The following is a 15,398-nucleotide window of genomic DNA, read 5'->3' as shown; positions in this document are numbered from 1 at the left end:
GGGAAGGCAATACACAAATTAAAGCAGTCCAGGTGAGTCCAATGATGTGCTGCTGCGCGTGATGGTGACTGGTGATGAAGCGCAGGTGCACGTAACATGGTGACAGGTGTGCGTAATGAAGGCAATCTGTCGCCCTGGAGCACCAGAGAGGGAGAGCGGCAGCATGCGTGACAACTAGTGTGCTTTTATTTCCCCTTGCTTTAGCTACTGTCATGGAGTTCGCTAAATATTTTCATAAAGAAACTGATAAAACACACCGGTGCTAAATCAAGGTGACTTACAAAGATGAGGACCAAGAGAGGGAGTGTGGTGATGTGGTGTCTGTCCACAACTAAAAGAATCAATGTGGAATCTGACATGTATCCCGAAAGCATGATGGTGTACTTACTATGTGCACATGCTAAAAGAAAGAAACAAGGTGGGTAGATAACTAAGTGTGTCATTGAAGCAAAGTATTTATGAACTATGTGGAATAAATTAATATTTATTACATACTATACTGTTTAATTAGACATACTTTACTGTTTTTTACTTAAATAATTGTCCATTGTTATATGCTAGTATTTTTTACTGATACAAACTTGTCTTGTGTGACTTAGTCATAAATCTGAGCTAAAAGATTTATGAGGCGCTTGGGTGCGACTGCAGTATGTGACCTCCTGTGTTTACGATCGGCAGGAATTTAGCTATGTGGGAATTGCAGGGAGGAACAGAGAATGGTGGCGATACAACTGTTCACAGGGCCTGTTCTGCACATCTGATAACTGTCATACAGATTAGAGGATGTACTTCCTATAAAAGGAGAGAGACAGCTCTGTTCGTTGGCCTTTCAACATTGAACTATTTGAGTGACTGTTGTCTGCATCATTTTTGCAAATCTTATAATAAAGTTGCTGTTTGAAAGAATCTGCAGTCTCTCTTCCTATAGAATTTATACCACAATTTGGTGATGAGGATGGGATGGCTAACTCCGCTTACTGATTGTTCCCGGGGAGACCGAGGTTAACTGTATATCTTTAATAAAAGGGGAAATTCTAGGGCAAATTCTCTGTTGGAGCAGGGTGACCCTGTTGAAGCAGGGACATCTCTGATTGGGATCTTTTTGTTGAAGCAGAATTATCCTGGTCAGAGACAGGGGCTGTGGTTCTCTGTTGAAGCAGAGAAGTGGCCATGGGATGACATGACATGGTTATGAGTTATGTGATCCCAGGGCGCAATCCTGAGATAGTAAGAAAATATTCCTGCAAGTTAGAAAAAATTGTACTTTTATTTTTTTAATTAGTGGACTGGTAAAACAGTTGATTACGATTGGGAAACAGGCTATAAATGTAAACCCTACACGTACATTTGCATAGGAGGAACAACCCTGTGGGTAGAACATTTAAAAAATACAATGTTAGTGTTCTATCAAGAGAACCAAAAATGATCAAATCAAAATTAGTAGATGTACTCAGCTTAACAAACCGTATGGGCCAGAGCTCAGAATAATAGTTGAATTTACAAATGCTGAACACCCGTTGAATATGGCCGACGTCAGTAACCGTAGAAAATAAAATGTTATAAAATTGTTGCCTGCAGCGCAGTTAGTCACCAACCCTCTGGATAACATGAAAAAAGTCTAACCAAGTGACTTGTTCACTCATTTATGTCTTGAAGTAGCTAACAAGCTAGCCAACTTTAGCCAGTTAGCTTGGGTGCTTGACTGCCGTTGTGAGGTCAGAACACTCGGATCAACCCTGCTCCTCCGCCAGAGCAGGCAGTGTGCTCTCTGAACAGTCTGGCTTTACGAACACACCCGAAGTCATAAGATGTCTAACGTAGACTCACCCCATTCCGTACAAATGTGCGCAACCGCAACATTCAAACGAGGCTACAAAGAAAACGAATGGATGACGTCAAAGTCGGGGGTGTGAACAAGGTTTCTATTCAAGCGTTGATCAACATGGTAATGGCTCTATAGTATTGGAGAAAAGTTGAAAAAACTGACCCTCCGTTACATCTTGACGTGTCATGTCGTAATGTACAGCATGCATAAAGCAACTATTTCTGTCTTACAATCTCTCTCCACCAGGTGTAGCACTTCTATCATCCTTTAAAAACAATAAATGGACAGTGACAGGGGTAAGGGGGATACCTAGTCATTTTTTTCATCATCATTGCATGCGATCATCATTCTCAAAGCCGATGTTTACTTCTAAGATCACTTTAGCACCGCCTTAAAAACCCGATTCAAATTCGACACAAACCTTCAAATAGATATGTAATGACACATTATATAAACTCTTTATAGTGTTTTATTTACATTTTAGAGGCGATAAGTTGGATAGATCGAGTTGAAAAAAAGCAATTTTCCCACACATCTCTCCTTCTCACTATCACGCATTAGTTTCGCTTCCCCACCCGCCATTTTTTAAAAGACCCGACGGGGCTCATTGCCTGCTTGAATTATGCAGAAACTGGCAGCGTTTAGGTCATGTAATTGATGGTATTGACATTACAGTTGATCTGGAAGTATTACGTTTTTGGGGTGCTAAAATAAGGGCAATTGTACAGACCAAAGCGATGTACGAGTTTACGTGAGTTTACGTTAGCTAGTAATTTGTTATGCTAACAAGCTAGCAAGAGGCTGCATTGCAACAACATCAACTTGCAGTAGACAGGCGAAGCTCAACTGAAAGGTTACTGTTCGTTTACAGTATACTAAAATTAACTAATAGTATGTAGTATATACTCATTAAGTATTGTAATGAAACAGCAGGGAGCAGGTCTCGAACCCTCGACCTTTGAACCCAAGGTCCTGCGCACTATTGACTGTGCCGCAAAAGCATGCTCGAACGGCAGAGTCGATTTCCACGCTTATAAACCCAGGGTCGTTACAGGTATGTAGTATACAGTATGTTAGTATGGGTATTCAAACACAGCTTGGGTATGTGAGTATGTTGATAAAATGTGTACATATGCTTTAGGGTGATGGTGCCGGAGGGGATAGCTGCCGTTTTACGGGCTCCTAACCAACTGTGCTATTTTTTTATTTAATTTTCTTTGGTAACTAATTTTGTACATAATGTTGCTGCTTCCGTCTCTTTTTGGTCTTATGACCGAAAAGACCATCTGTACACCAGGACAGCTATTACTCACCTCAAACTGGACAATTACTTTTTCTTTAATGAGTCCGACGCAAAGGTTATACTGCGGATATGAGGCCCAAATCCCTGTCATTTGTGTGAAGAAATGACGGAAATACAGGGGGCAAAGGTCTGGGTGCCTTGTGTGAATTTGTCGGCGAGTGAGTAAACCACCACTACCCTCTGTATTATTGGCCAAAGTGCAATCATTGGAAAACAAACTGGATGGTATGTGATTAGACTATCCTACCAATGGGACATTAAAAACTGCAATATCTTATGTTTCACTGAGACTTGGCTGAACAACAACACGTATAATATAGAGTTGGCTGGCTCCTCCGTGCATCGGCAGGACAGAGCAGCTATGTCTGGTAAGACGAGGGCCGGGGGTATGTGTCTATTTTCTGGTGTGCGATGTCTAATATTAAAGAAGTCTTGAGGTATTGCTCGCCTGAGGTAGAATACCTCATGATAAGCTGTATACCACACCATCTACCAAGAGAGTTCACATCTATATTATTCGTAGCCGTCTATTTACCACCACAAACTGATGCTGGCACTAAGACTACACTCAATGAGATGTATAAGGCCATAAGCAAACAAGAAAATGCTCATCCAGAAGTGGCGCTCCAAGTGGCCGGGGACTTTACTGCAGACATGCTTAAATCCATTTGACCTCATTTCTACCAGCATGTGTTAGTATAATTTAATTATGACAATGTGCTTTTATCAATTGAAAGCCCTTAATCTATTTTATGAGAATTTGTAAGATTTCTTGTTTGCATAAAATAGACGCAGACCAGTCTTTAAATAATAGGTAATAGAATTTATTCTCGGAGCGCGCTACCACTCAAAACACATGCATCAGTTTAAATACAGATCATGACGTCATTTCACTGTCTTAACCGAACCCCCTGGGACAAAGTAAGGTGAAAAGTTCATTCTAACTTACTAACACACTCCCAGATAACTTTTGACCCCTCAACATTATCGATCACCACTGAACTGACAGTTTTAATGAACAGAAACCCTAGGAATGCACTCACTGCCTAATCTAAAAACCCCAGAGCTAAGTTTCAGGTTGGGTCAACCATAGGCTAACGAGCTTATGTGTTTACACAGTCCACAACCCATTTGTTCCTGCCCAGTAGAAATGGTGTTCATTAACATTCTATTCCTCCTTGTCCTGTCACACAATTTCTTCTTATGAACTCATATTGTTAATCAAACATACAGAGTATAAGTTTACCTAGACACAATTCTATTTAAAATGGGGATATTGTTTATTCATTTATCCATAATAAATCCATAATAAATTCAACACATGTCAAATGTGCAACCAGAGAAAAACAACTCTAGACCACCTTTACTCCACAGACAGAGATGCATACAAAGCTCTACCTCGCCCTCCATTTGGCAAATCTGACCATAATTCTATCATCCTGATTCCTGCTTACAAGCAAAAACTAAAGCAGGAAGTACCAGTGACTCACTCAATACAGAACTGGTCAGATGATGCAAATGCTACGCTACAGGACTGTTTTGCTAGCACAGACTGGAATATGTTCAGGGATTCATCCGATGGCAGGGATTCATCCGATGGCACCAAGTCGGTATACCACCACAGTCACCGACAATAAGTGCATCAACGAGGTCGTCCCCACAGTGACCTGATGTATAGTGGGGAGAACAAGTATTTGATACACTGCCGATTTTGCAGGTTTTCCTACTTACCAAGCATGTAGAGGTCTGTATTTTTTTTTATCATAGGTACACTTCAACTGTGAGAGACGGAATCTAAAACAAAAATCCAGAAAATCACATTGTATGATTTTTAAGTAATTAATTTGCATTTTATTGCATGACACAAGTATTTGATCACCGCCCCCAGGTGGTAAGGGTGGACAACAACACATTAGCACATCTGCCAAGCTGATCTTCAACACTGGGGCCCCTCGGGGATGTGTGCTTAGTCCCCTCCTGTACTCCCTGCTCACCCACGACTGTGTGGCCAAGCACGACTCCAACACCATCATTAAGTTTGCTTACGACACAACTATGGTAGGCCTGATCACCGAAAACGATGAGGCGGCCTATAGGGAGGAGTTCAGAGACCTGGCAGTGTGGTGCCAGGACAACAACCACTCTCTCAGTGTGAGCAAGACCAAGGGGCTGATCGTGGACTACAGGAAAAGGAGAGCTGAACAGGCCCCCATTAATATTGACGGCGCAGAAGTGGAGCAAGTCCAGAGTTTCAAGTTCCTTGGTGACCACATCACCAACAAACTATCATGGTCCAAACACACACAAACAGTTGTGAAGAGGGCACGACAACACCTTTTCCCCCTCAGGAGACTGAAAAGATTTGGCATGGGTCCCCATATCCTCAAAAGTTCTACAGCTGCACCATCGAGAGAATCCTAAACAGTTGCATTACCGCCTGGTATAGCAACTGCCTGGCATCTGACCATAAAGCGCTACAGTGGGTAGTGCGTAAAGGAGTGGTTCTGCAGGTGGTGACCACAGACCACTTCTCAGTTCCTATGCTTCCTGGCTGATGTTTTGGTCACTTTTGAATGCTGGCGGTGCTTTCACTCTAGTGGTAGCATGAGACGGAGTCTACAACCCACACAAGTGGCTCAGGTAGTGCAGCTCATCCAGGATGGACCATCATTGCGAGCTGTGGCAAGAAGGTTTGCTGTGTCTGTCAGCGTAGTGTCCAGAGCATGGAGGTGCTACCAGGAGACAGGCCAGTACATCAGGAGACGTGGAGGAGGCCGTAGGAGGGCAACAGCCCAGCAGCAGGACCGCTACCTCCGCCTTTGTGCAAGGAGGAGCAAGAGGAGCACTGCCAGAGCCCTGCAAAATGACCTCCAGCAGGCCACAAATGTGCATGTGCCTGCTCAAATGGTCAGAAACAGACTCCATGAGGGTGGTATGAGGGCCCGACGTCCACAGGTGGGGGTTGTACTTACAGCCCAACACCGTGCAGGACGTTTGGCGTTTGCCAGAGAACACCAAGATTGGCAAATTTGCCACTGGCGCCCTGTGCTCTTCACAGATGAAAGCAGGTTCACACTGAGCACATGTGACAGACATGAAACAGTCTGGAGACGCCGTGGAGAACGTTCTGCTGCCTGCAACATCCTCCAGCATGACCAGTTTGGCGGTGGGTCAGTCATGGTGTGGGGTGGCATTTCTTTGGGGGACCGCACAGCCCTCCATGTGCTCGCCAGAGGTAGCCTGACTGCCATTAGGTACCGAGGTGAGATCCTCAGACCCCTTGTGAGACCATATGCTGGTGCGGTTGGCCCTGGGTTCCTAATGCAAGACAATGCTAGACTTCATGTGGCTGGAGTGTGTCAGCAGTTCCTGCAAGAGGAAGGCATTGATGCTATGGACTGGCCCGCCCGTTCCCCAGACCTGAATCCAATTGAGCACATCTGGGACATCATGTCTCGCTCCATCCACCAACGCCACGTTGCACCACAGACTGTCCAGGAGTTGGCGGATGCTTTAGTCCAGGTCTGGGAGGAGATCTCTCAGGAGACCATCCGCCACCTCATCAGGAGCATGCCCAGGCGTTGTAGGGAGGTCATACAGGCACGTGGAGGCCACACACACTACTGAGCCTAATTTTGACTTGTTTTAAGGACATTACATCAAAGTTGGATCAGCCTGTAGTGTGGTTTTCCACTTTAATTTTGAGTGTGACTCCAAATCCAGACCTCCATGGGTTGATAAATTTGATTTACATTGATAATTTTTGTGGGATTTTGTTGTCAGCACATTCAACTATGTAAAGAAAAAAGTATTTAATAAGAATATTTCATTCATTCAGATCTAGGATGTGTTATTTTAGTGTTCCCTTTATTTTTTTTAGCAGTGTAGTACCCGCAAAACAGCAGTCTCAACATCAAACGTGAAGATGCGACTCTGGGATGCTGGTATTCTAGGCAGAGTTCAAAGAAAAAGCCATATCTCAGACTGGCCGATAAAAATAAAAGATTAAGATGGGCAAAAGAACACAGACACTGGACAGATGAAGATTGGGAAAAAAGTGTTATGGACAGACAAATCTAAGTTTGAGGTGTTTAGATCACAAAGAAGAACATTCATGAGATGCAGAAAAAATTAAAAGATGCTAGAGTGCTTGATGCCATTTGTCAAGCATGGTGGAGGCAATGTGATGGTCTGGGGGTGCTTTGGTGGTGGTAAAGTGGGAGATCTGTACAGGGTAAAAGGGATCTTGAAGAAGGAAGGCTATCCCTCCATTTTGCAATGCCACGCCATACCCTGTGGACTGCGCTTAATTGGAGCCAATTTCCTCCTACAACAGGACAATGACCCAAAGCACAGCTCCAAACTATGCAAGAACTATTTAGGGAAGAAGCAGTCAGCTGGTATTCTGTATATAATGGAATGGCCAGCACAGTCACCAGATCTCAACCCTAAACTGTTGTGGGAGCAGCTTGACCGTATGGTATGTAAGAAGTGCCCATCAAGCCAATCCAATTTGTGGGAGTGCTTCGGGAAGCATGGGGTGAAAACTCTTCAGATTACCTCGACAAATTGACAACTAGAATGCCAAAGGTCTGCAAGGATGTAATTGCTGCAAATTGAGGATTCTTTGAAGAAAGCAAAGTTTGACGGACACAATTATTATTTCATTAAAAATCATTTTTTATAATCTTGTCAACGTCTTGACTATATTTCCGATTCATTTTGCAACTGATTTAATGTATGTTTTCATGGAAAATAAGGACATTTCTAAATGACCCCCAACTTTTGTAAGTGGACAACTTTGAGAAAAAACACTTTATATCTGGATAAGAGCGTCTGCTAAATGACTTAAATGTAAATGTAAATATCGGAGTTGTCCCTAGCCATAACTAGTTGCCACAAAGTCATAAACCACTTCTATTTCTACAATTTCTCTTCTTAAATTTGTTTTATTTGAAATCTAACCGTAATCTAACCGCTAATCTTATGCGTTAACCTAAATTAAAACCCTCAAGTTAATTTTTGTGTTCGTGAATTTTTATGATTTCGTCCATTTGGACTTTGTGGCTGTGGTAACTAGTGATAACCGTTGTTCCTTTTGTTCAAGCCCATATTTGATTTGTCCTCTCTTGCCTCCTCCCGACTGCCTACCATCTTTGAATACATTTATTTTCATTGTTAGGAGCAGTATCTGGTGAATATAAACGAAAGGTTTCAAGATCGAATCCCCAAGCTGACAAGGTAAAAAAAAATCTGTCGTTCTGCCCCTGGACATTGTTCCTAGGCTGTCATTGAAAATAAGAATTGGTTCTTAACTTACTTTCCTAGAAAAATACAAATATTGGGACGCTTCTCAATTCCCCAAGGAGGGACCATCTGCAAAGTGCATGTTTTTTTTCTAGATTTAGGAAGAGAGGCAGGTGCATTCATTGCCAAAAGCCACAGACTATCCATTACTAGGCCAACAATCTAACGACTTGGCTACCTGCCGCCCCAAATAGTAACCAGAGTATGGGCGAGTGGTTGTGTCAAAATAAAGGTAGTGAGAGTGTAACCGAAAGGTGTGTAGATAGCGCTCTGCTTTTGGTTAGACGGTTTTAATTTAGCTGTTTTTTCCCCTTCCCGTACGTACAACTACCGTAGCGGGAGCGTTTGGACTTCTGTTTTCAAGCCAAATAGTTGTACATTTTCAGTTATAAAACTGCCTATTCTTTATTTTTATTTGTTTGTATTGATGATGGGTGTATTGTTGCTTCATGCGTTGTATGCGTGTGCTTACTGTGATGGTCACCTTGATATTGGCTAGGTAGCTACTTTCCACGCTGTTGCCGGGGACAGTAGTGCTTGTCAAGCCGGGGCGAAGAGCCCTGTGTCCCAGTATTCTTGACGGTCATGTGTTAGTAATTAGATATGTAGAAGGGTGAGCCGGTCAAGGATCGATTCAGACAAAGTGGTAAATTGTATGACAAGCGACAGTTTATTCAGAGTGAAGATATCTGGTACAGCGTAATTAAGGCTCTTCCGTTAGCTCGCATAGAACAGCAGGCAAGAGACCGTTAACATTCAGCACAGTCCTTATATGTGGAACAGAAAGTAGGTTGATTCTAGAAGATCGGATCTTTGGATTGGTTCAGGCTGGGGTGTAGTCTGTAGTCTTCCGCCATTGGCTCAGTTGTCTGTCCGTCATCGTGGAATCCTCTTCGGGCCTGTCTGTTCTTGGTCACACAATGTTCGGCTAGAAAGGAGATTATGTGTGTGCGCTGGTTTGGCAGTTAGTGTGTAATGTGGGAGCTATCCTGTAGGGGACCCAACAGGCTTTACTGTGAAAATACGTTGCTATGTGTTGTCTCAGTTATAACAATGCAATAGCAATGTAATAGCAGTATGCTGGTCACCTGCATAAGAAATAGCATTTCTTTACACATGCCATCCCCATTTAATAGTAGACTCAGTGGCAACCCATCATTCAGGGGAAGTGGGGCAGAGCCCCACCTGTTTAAAGCCCCACATTTTTAGCTAAAAATAAACGAAAACAAAAAAATGATAAATATTTTCGATTTCTTTATCATCAGAGTCAAATAAACATAAGATTTCACATTTAGAAACATTCAGTTTTAATCCTAATGCAATCGAAAATGCAGTTATAGCATTAAGGGCATGGGCGACCTGGTCTCTGTCTCTTAAGAAAAGAGTAGTATCATCAGCCAGTTGGGAAATTTAGATTTCTTTGTTTAAAATGGTTAAGCCATACAAATTTGCATTATTCAGAATATCTAGAGATAGAAGTTCCACAACCAAAATGAATAAAAATGGCGAAATTGGGCATCCCTGTCATACACTTCTGTTGATACTGAATCTTTTGGAAGTATTAAGGTTTAGTAACACAGAACTATTTATATCTTTGTAAAACATGCACATTACTTTGATAAAATGTTCAACAAATCCCAAAAGTTTAAGAGATTTTTTTTGATTGAATTGAACTATTTTATTAAAACATTAACTCTAGTGAACAATAGCAATAATAACATTTTCCTAAATCATTACAAAAATATTTTTTCAGAGTGATTATATTTGCACTAGAATTGTTTATTTATTATTTTTATTTTTTTGGTTTGTTCCAGTATTTTCTCGTTAATACCTGCGTTCTGTTTTGTATGATGTTAGAATGTAAATGGTTGATCTGTATTTTGAAGAAAAAAAGGGTAGACACAAATTTTCAGCCCTTTGGGTCCTGCCATAGAGTTATATTAGAGGTGCCCTTCCAAGAAGTCCCAAGGTCATTGGTCACAGATAAAATGACGTCAAATCAAATTATATGTACAGTAGCTTTGATTGGACTGATCAAGTCGACAAAATACTGGCAAATCATTTTGAATCCTTGTCATATGAAGATAAATAATGAAGAGAAATTATAGATAAAGCGTATCGGTGCTCATCGGCCATTGGACATAAAGATTACACAACATGTTGGAAATCGCAAATTCAACAATGAGTGGTTTGTAAGGAATCAGTGGCTAACTGCAAACATCGCAAAGCCACCACTAAGGTTAGCCTGCTATTCAATGGAGTGGCTGTGTTTTTTCTCTGAGTTCCCACCATAAATCCAGAGAATGCCATACTTTAATGACAACATTTGCACACGAAGACTTCACAAGGTGAGTCCAAAAATGTATTGTATGCTGCTGCATAAATGATGTAATATGCCAGGGAGATATGTATACTGTAGCTAAGAAAGTATATTGTGTAATAAACTGTTAGTAGCCCATGTGCCTCACGCTAATAATTTTGGTCTATTTTCACCAACGCGGTAATTGTAAACCCATCGTTCGTGGCCGGTGCGTGCTTGTTTGCAAACTTTTTTTGTACAGCTTTGACAGTGCTACTGATAGTAGTGGTGGCACATGGCTTGCACGTGCAAATTCAGCACACAGAACATTCTATAATAGTTATTTGACGTGTAAAAATATATATACAGTACCAGTCAAACGTTTGGACTCACCCACTGTAGAATAATATTGTAGAATAATAGGGAAGACATCAAAACTATTAAATTTATTTTACTAGGCAAGTCAGTTAAGAACAAATTCTTATTTTCAATGACGGCCTAGGAACAGTGGGTTAACTGCCTGTTCAGGGGCAGAACGACAGATTTGTACCTTGTCAGCTCGGGGATTTGAACTTGCAACCTTTCGGTTACTAGTCAAACGCTCTAACTACTAGGCTACCCATGGAATCATGTATATAGCCCCAAAAAAGTTTTAAACAAATCAAAATATATGTCAAACTTGTATGCATTTTGCTACCAAAATATCGTTTCACATCAGTCCAGGGGCCTGTTGCACAAAAGTAGAATTAAGACATCCGGGATAAATGACTCAGCTGAGCTCAATGAAGCCAAAACATGTGCGTCCAGGCTTAATTGGTTGCACAAAGACCAAGCCAGGATGAGCAGACACGGATTCATTAAGCCAGGTGAAACCAATCCTGGATAGGTGCGCGCTCACGGCTCACTCAAATAGACCCCGCCACAGATCACAGATTAACTGATTTACCATGGCAACTAGAGCCGCGTACTTTTCCCCGTCGGAAGCACAAATCCTCATGGAGGCATACGAGGAGGTAAAAGATATAATTAAGAAGAAAGGCAACACCGCCACAGTGATAAAGCAAAGAGAAAAAGCGTGGCAAAGTATTGCAGACCGCCTGAATGCGTAAGTAGTGCACAATTACACACTCACCGCTCCGCTGAAACATCACAATTACAATTCAAATATTTAATTCACATCTCCAAAAATGCAGTTGTACTGTAATTATGAAACGGTTAAATTTTTAATTGAAATGCACTGCAGATATGAGTGAAATTGTGTAAAGTAACTCCATCACACTGTTTAAAGCTATGATACATTCTTTGATATTTTTACTGAAAACAAGACAAAAATACCAAGTAATTTTTTGCAGTGTGACTCCATTAAATGTGTGTGTGTGTGTGTGTGTGTGTGTGTGTGTGTGTGTGTGTGTGTGTAGATTAAACATGAACGGGCCAAAACGGACATGGCAGCAGGTCAAAATCAAATACAAGAACATTCTGCAGAATGGTATGGTCCCTGACTAATATTTAACAAAGCACAAGCATATATTGTACCCAGAAGGTGCCTGCTCACACATTGTCTGTACTGTTTTAGCAGTGAAAAAGAATACCCACAGACAAGGCACGGGTGGTGGGTCACCAAAGGCTGACCTTACCCCAGCAGAGGACATGGCCTTGGAGCTAAATAAAGGCAGGCCCGTCTTAGAGGGGATCCCTGGGGGAAAGAGACGAGCATAGGTTCCTCCCAAGATGCCACCCGCTTCATTCAAGGTATGTCCTTCCATCTCTACATGGGATACAACCACATTCATATTGAATCAATTTGGACTGTCTGACTTTGGTTTACCTATTGCCTTGCAGTGCCTGGCAGCACTGTGTTCCTGTTAGAGCCACCAGCACAAGCACCAGACGATGCTGATCCAGTGAGTACTCCATCAAAGGCATACTGTAGGCCTGGCATGTCTTGTCTACTAGCTTCAATATGAATCCGATTAAATGTGATAGGGTGAAGGCCCCAGTGCAGCAGCAACAGCACATGATGGAGACGATGATGAGGAGGAGACCATCTCTCTGGATTCCAGAAGGCATGAGGTATCATGTTAAGACTGTGAAAGTACTATTTACTCTACAATGGTGAGGAGTCCTCATCAAAATCAAAAAATCTAATTTCTTTTACAGGACCCAGATGCTATACAGTGGGAAAACCAGCCTGGCAACATAGTGCGTATTAATAAAAGGACACCACATCCTGCCAAATTCCAGCTGCGCTAATTGTATTGTGTTCACAGAGCTCACAAGCTATCAGAAAGTTGTATGGCAACCACCTCCGGTGCCAAATAGAACTGGCAGACATAGACATTCAGTACAAGAAGAAAAAGATAGAAAATCTTGCACTGGAGTCCGAAATAAAAAAGAGGACAATTAGGAAACTGGACCTTGAAATAAAAAAACTTGCGAGGGAGGTGAGATATGCCTTCAATGTACACTGTATGCTAACTGTAACACAAATGTATTAATCATTATTTTTATTTCCTCCCCCAGCTCCAAGAAGATGACACAGCTCAAAATAAAAATTAGGTATATTCTCGTAAAGTCAAGTGAGCCATGACATATGAGCTCTTATTGTGAGCACACAGGACGGTGGCATCTTTCTAAGGTTTTTTTTTATTTTCCCAGCAATCAGTACAACCAAGTCATCGTTATAAGGCATCGCCCTCTTTTGCCCACCCCCCCAGCACCAGGTGTGGCCACTAGCCTATATGAAGGCCCAAAATTGTGTGTTCCTTTCTGCTCTGACAATGGCATGCCCATTCGTGCGAGATGTGGTGGATGAAGAAGCACTTGTGCTGAGGAGAGCCTTCAGGCGAGAAAGGGTCTTCAGGGACCGGTTGGACCCACTGGCCTTCCCTGATGACCATCTATATGAAAGATACAGGTTTTCTGCAGATGGCATCAGGTATCTATGCAGACTACTGGGTCCCAGGATTAAGCACCGCACTGCACGGAGCCATGCACTGAGTGTGGAGCAAATGGTTTGTGTGGCCTTGCGCTTTTTTGCTAGTGGAGCCTTCCTGTACTCAGTGGGGGATGCAGAACAGCTGAACAAGGCCACAATTTGCCGCACAATAAGGAGTGTGTGTCTGGCTATCAAAGCATTAGCAGATGTCTTCATCTCCTTCCCTGGCCACAGAAGACTCTGTGACATCAAAGAGGAGTTCTATAGGATTGCAGGTAAGAGGATCTACAAATTACAGGACAACTGTTAACACATAGTAGGATACTCATTACTTTGTGTGACAGGTTTCCCCAATGTCATTGGTGCAGTGGACTGCACACACATAAGGATAAAAGCCCCTCAGGTGCCCATGAGGCCGATTTTGTGAATAGGAAATCCTTTCACAGCATTAATGTTCAGGTGAACATAACTTTTTGATATTGTCCATTGACGAACACTCTGCATTGCCAGTGATGTGCATTGATTGGTGTAATATTCCTCATCTTATGATTTCAGATGGTCTGCAATGCTGACTGTGTGATCAGCAATGTTGTGGCAAAATGGCCTGGCTCAGTCCATGACTCCAGAATCTTTCGGGCCTCTGAAATCTATCAGTGCCTATCACAAGGTAAGCCACACAACCCCTATTTATAACCATCATGGCTGTGTCAAGAATATCACTGTGTTTATGAGGTAGTAATGATGAGATTTTGTGTTGACAGGTGAATTCTCTGGTGTGTTGCTGGGAGACAGGGGGTATGGCTGCCAGCCTTTTCTCCTGACACCTTTCACAGACCCCCAGGAAGCACAGCAGGCCTACAACCATGCCCATGCCAGGACCAGGGCCAGAGTTGAAATGACCTTTGGCCTCCTGAAGGCACGCTTTCACTGCCTTCACAAATTAAGGGTCAGCCCTGTTAGGGCATGTGATATTACTGTGGCTTGTGCTGTCCTCCACAATGTGGCCTGCCTGAGGAAGGAGAGGGCCCCCAGAGTGCCACCAGCCATGGACTGGGACAATCCGGCAATCTTCCCTGATGACGACAGTGGTCGAATGCTGAGGGACCAATATGTGTTGAATTATTTTAGTTAGTATGTGTGCTTTCAATTTTGGTTAAATATGTCCTGCGGTGGCAGAGGAATTTGGGTTTTTTTGGGTTCGTTTTTTGACGAATTTGGCCTCTTATGATGTTTGTGCGGTATACTGTGTGTAATACAAGGCTGCAGGAGGCTACTGCATCCATTCATTTGTCTGTTCAGTTGATGTGTATGGATTTGTCCTGCATTTATTTTAGTGTGCAGACATGCAGGGTGTGTTATATACAGACCTTTGAATGTGTATGTATCATTTTGTATAATATGCTTGGATTCTGTGCTTTCCATCTTGTAGAGTCACTGTGACTTCAGTTTCGAAAGGAGCTGATGGTTTACCTGCTTTGTTTTGTCCTTATTCAATAAAGGAACATAATGTTACACATTGTGTTTTTATATTCATATGGAATGTGTATTTGTTTATATGACAGAGTACTAGGGCCACACTGAAGATAAAGTCATACATTTATGAGGCTGGTTCTTTCTGCAGAAAAGCTACATATTGTTTTTACAGTTTTGATACTTATGACAATGTGATACTTAATATTCTGGCACATCAGCATGTCTTTGTTTATGAAACCATACTGAAGTACAA

General features: G+C 42.2%; 1 protein-coding gene across 5 annotated transcripts; it reads left to right on the top strand.

Annotated features, from left to right (window-relative positions):
- Window positions 1-10,504: 10,504 nt before the first annotated feature.
- Window positions 10,505-15,205, top strand: LOC135564550 (putative nuclease HARBI1). 5 transcript variants are annotated; one of them, XM_065009862.1, is made up of 10 exons: window positions 10,791-11,839; window positions 12,153-12,223; window positions 12,311-12,486; window positions 12,577-12,638; window positions 12,721-12,807; window positions 12,895-13,178; window positions 13,258-13,293; window positions 13,393-13,947; window positions 14,228-14,339; window positions 14,434-15,205. In XM_065009862.1, the coding sequence occupies exons 8-10, from the start codon at window positions 13,879-13,881 to the stop codon at window positions 14,802-14,804; spliced, it is 552 nt and encodes a 183-aa protein (XP_064865934.1). In that variant the 5' UTR covers window positions 10,791-11,839; window positions 12,153-12,223; window positions 12,311-12,486; window positions 12,577-12,638; window positions 12,721-12,807; window positions 12,895-13,178; window positions 13,258-13,293; window positions 13,393-13,878; the 3' UTR covers window positions 14,805-15,205. The 5 variants fall into 5 exon arrangements, with proteins under 5 accessions (XP_064865932.1, XP_064865934.1, XP_064865931.1 ...); XM_065009859.1 differs by having other exon boundaries at window positions 12,895-12,936; window positions 13,005-13,947; XM_065009860.1 differs by lacking the exon at window positions 10,791-11,839 and adding an exon at window positions 10,505-10,783 and having other exon boundaries at window positions 12,895-13,947.
- Window positions 15,206-15,398: the final 193 nt, after the last annotated feature.

This window comes from Oncorhynchus nerka, linkage group LG25 (assembly GCF_034236695.1).
Source record: "Oncorhynchus nerka isolate Pitt River linkage group LG25, Oner_Uvic_2.0, whole genome shotgun sequence".
Lineage (NCBI taxonomy): Eukaryota > Metazoa > Chordata > Actinopteri > Salmoniformes > Salmonidae > Oncorhynchus > Oncorhynchus nerka.
The sequence above is the reverse complement of the archived record's forward strand: the minus strand, read 5'-3'. Positions and strand labels throughout refer to the sequence as shown.

Coding starts and splice junctions, on each gene's coding strand:
- LOC135564550 (XM_065009860.1), top strand. CDS start 13,879: ATGTCTTCATCTCCTTCCCTGGCCACAGAAGACTCTGTGACATCAAAG. Junction 13,948..14,227: donor GGAGTTCTATAGGATTGCAG/GTAAGAGGATCT, acceptor TTATGATTTCAG/ATGGTCTGCAATGCTGACTG. Junction 14,340..14,433: donor CTATCAGTGCCTATCACAAG/GTAAGCCACACA, acceptor TTGTGTTGACAG/GTGAATTCTCTGGTGTGTTG.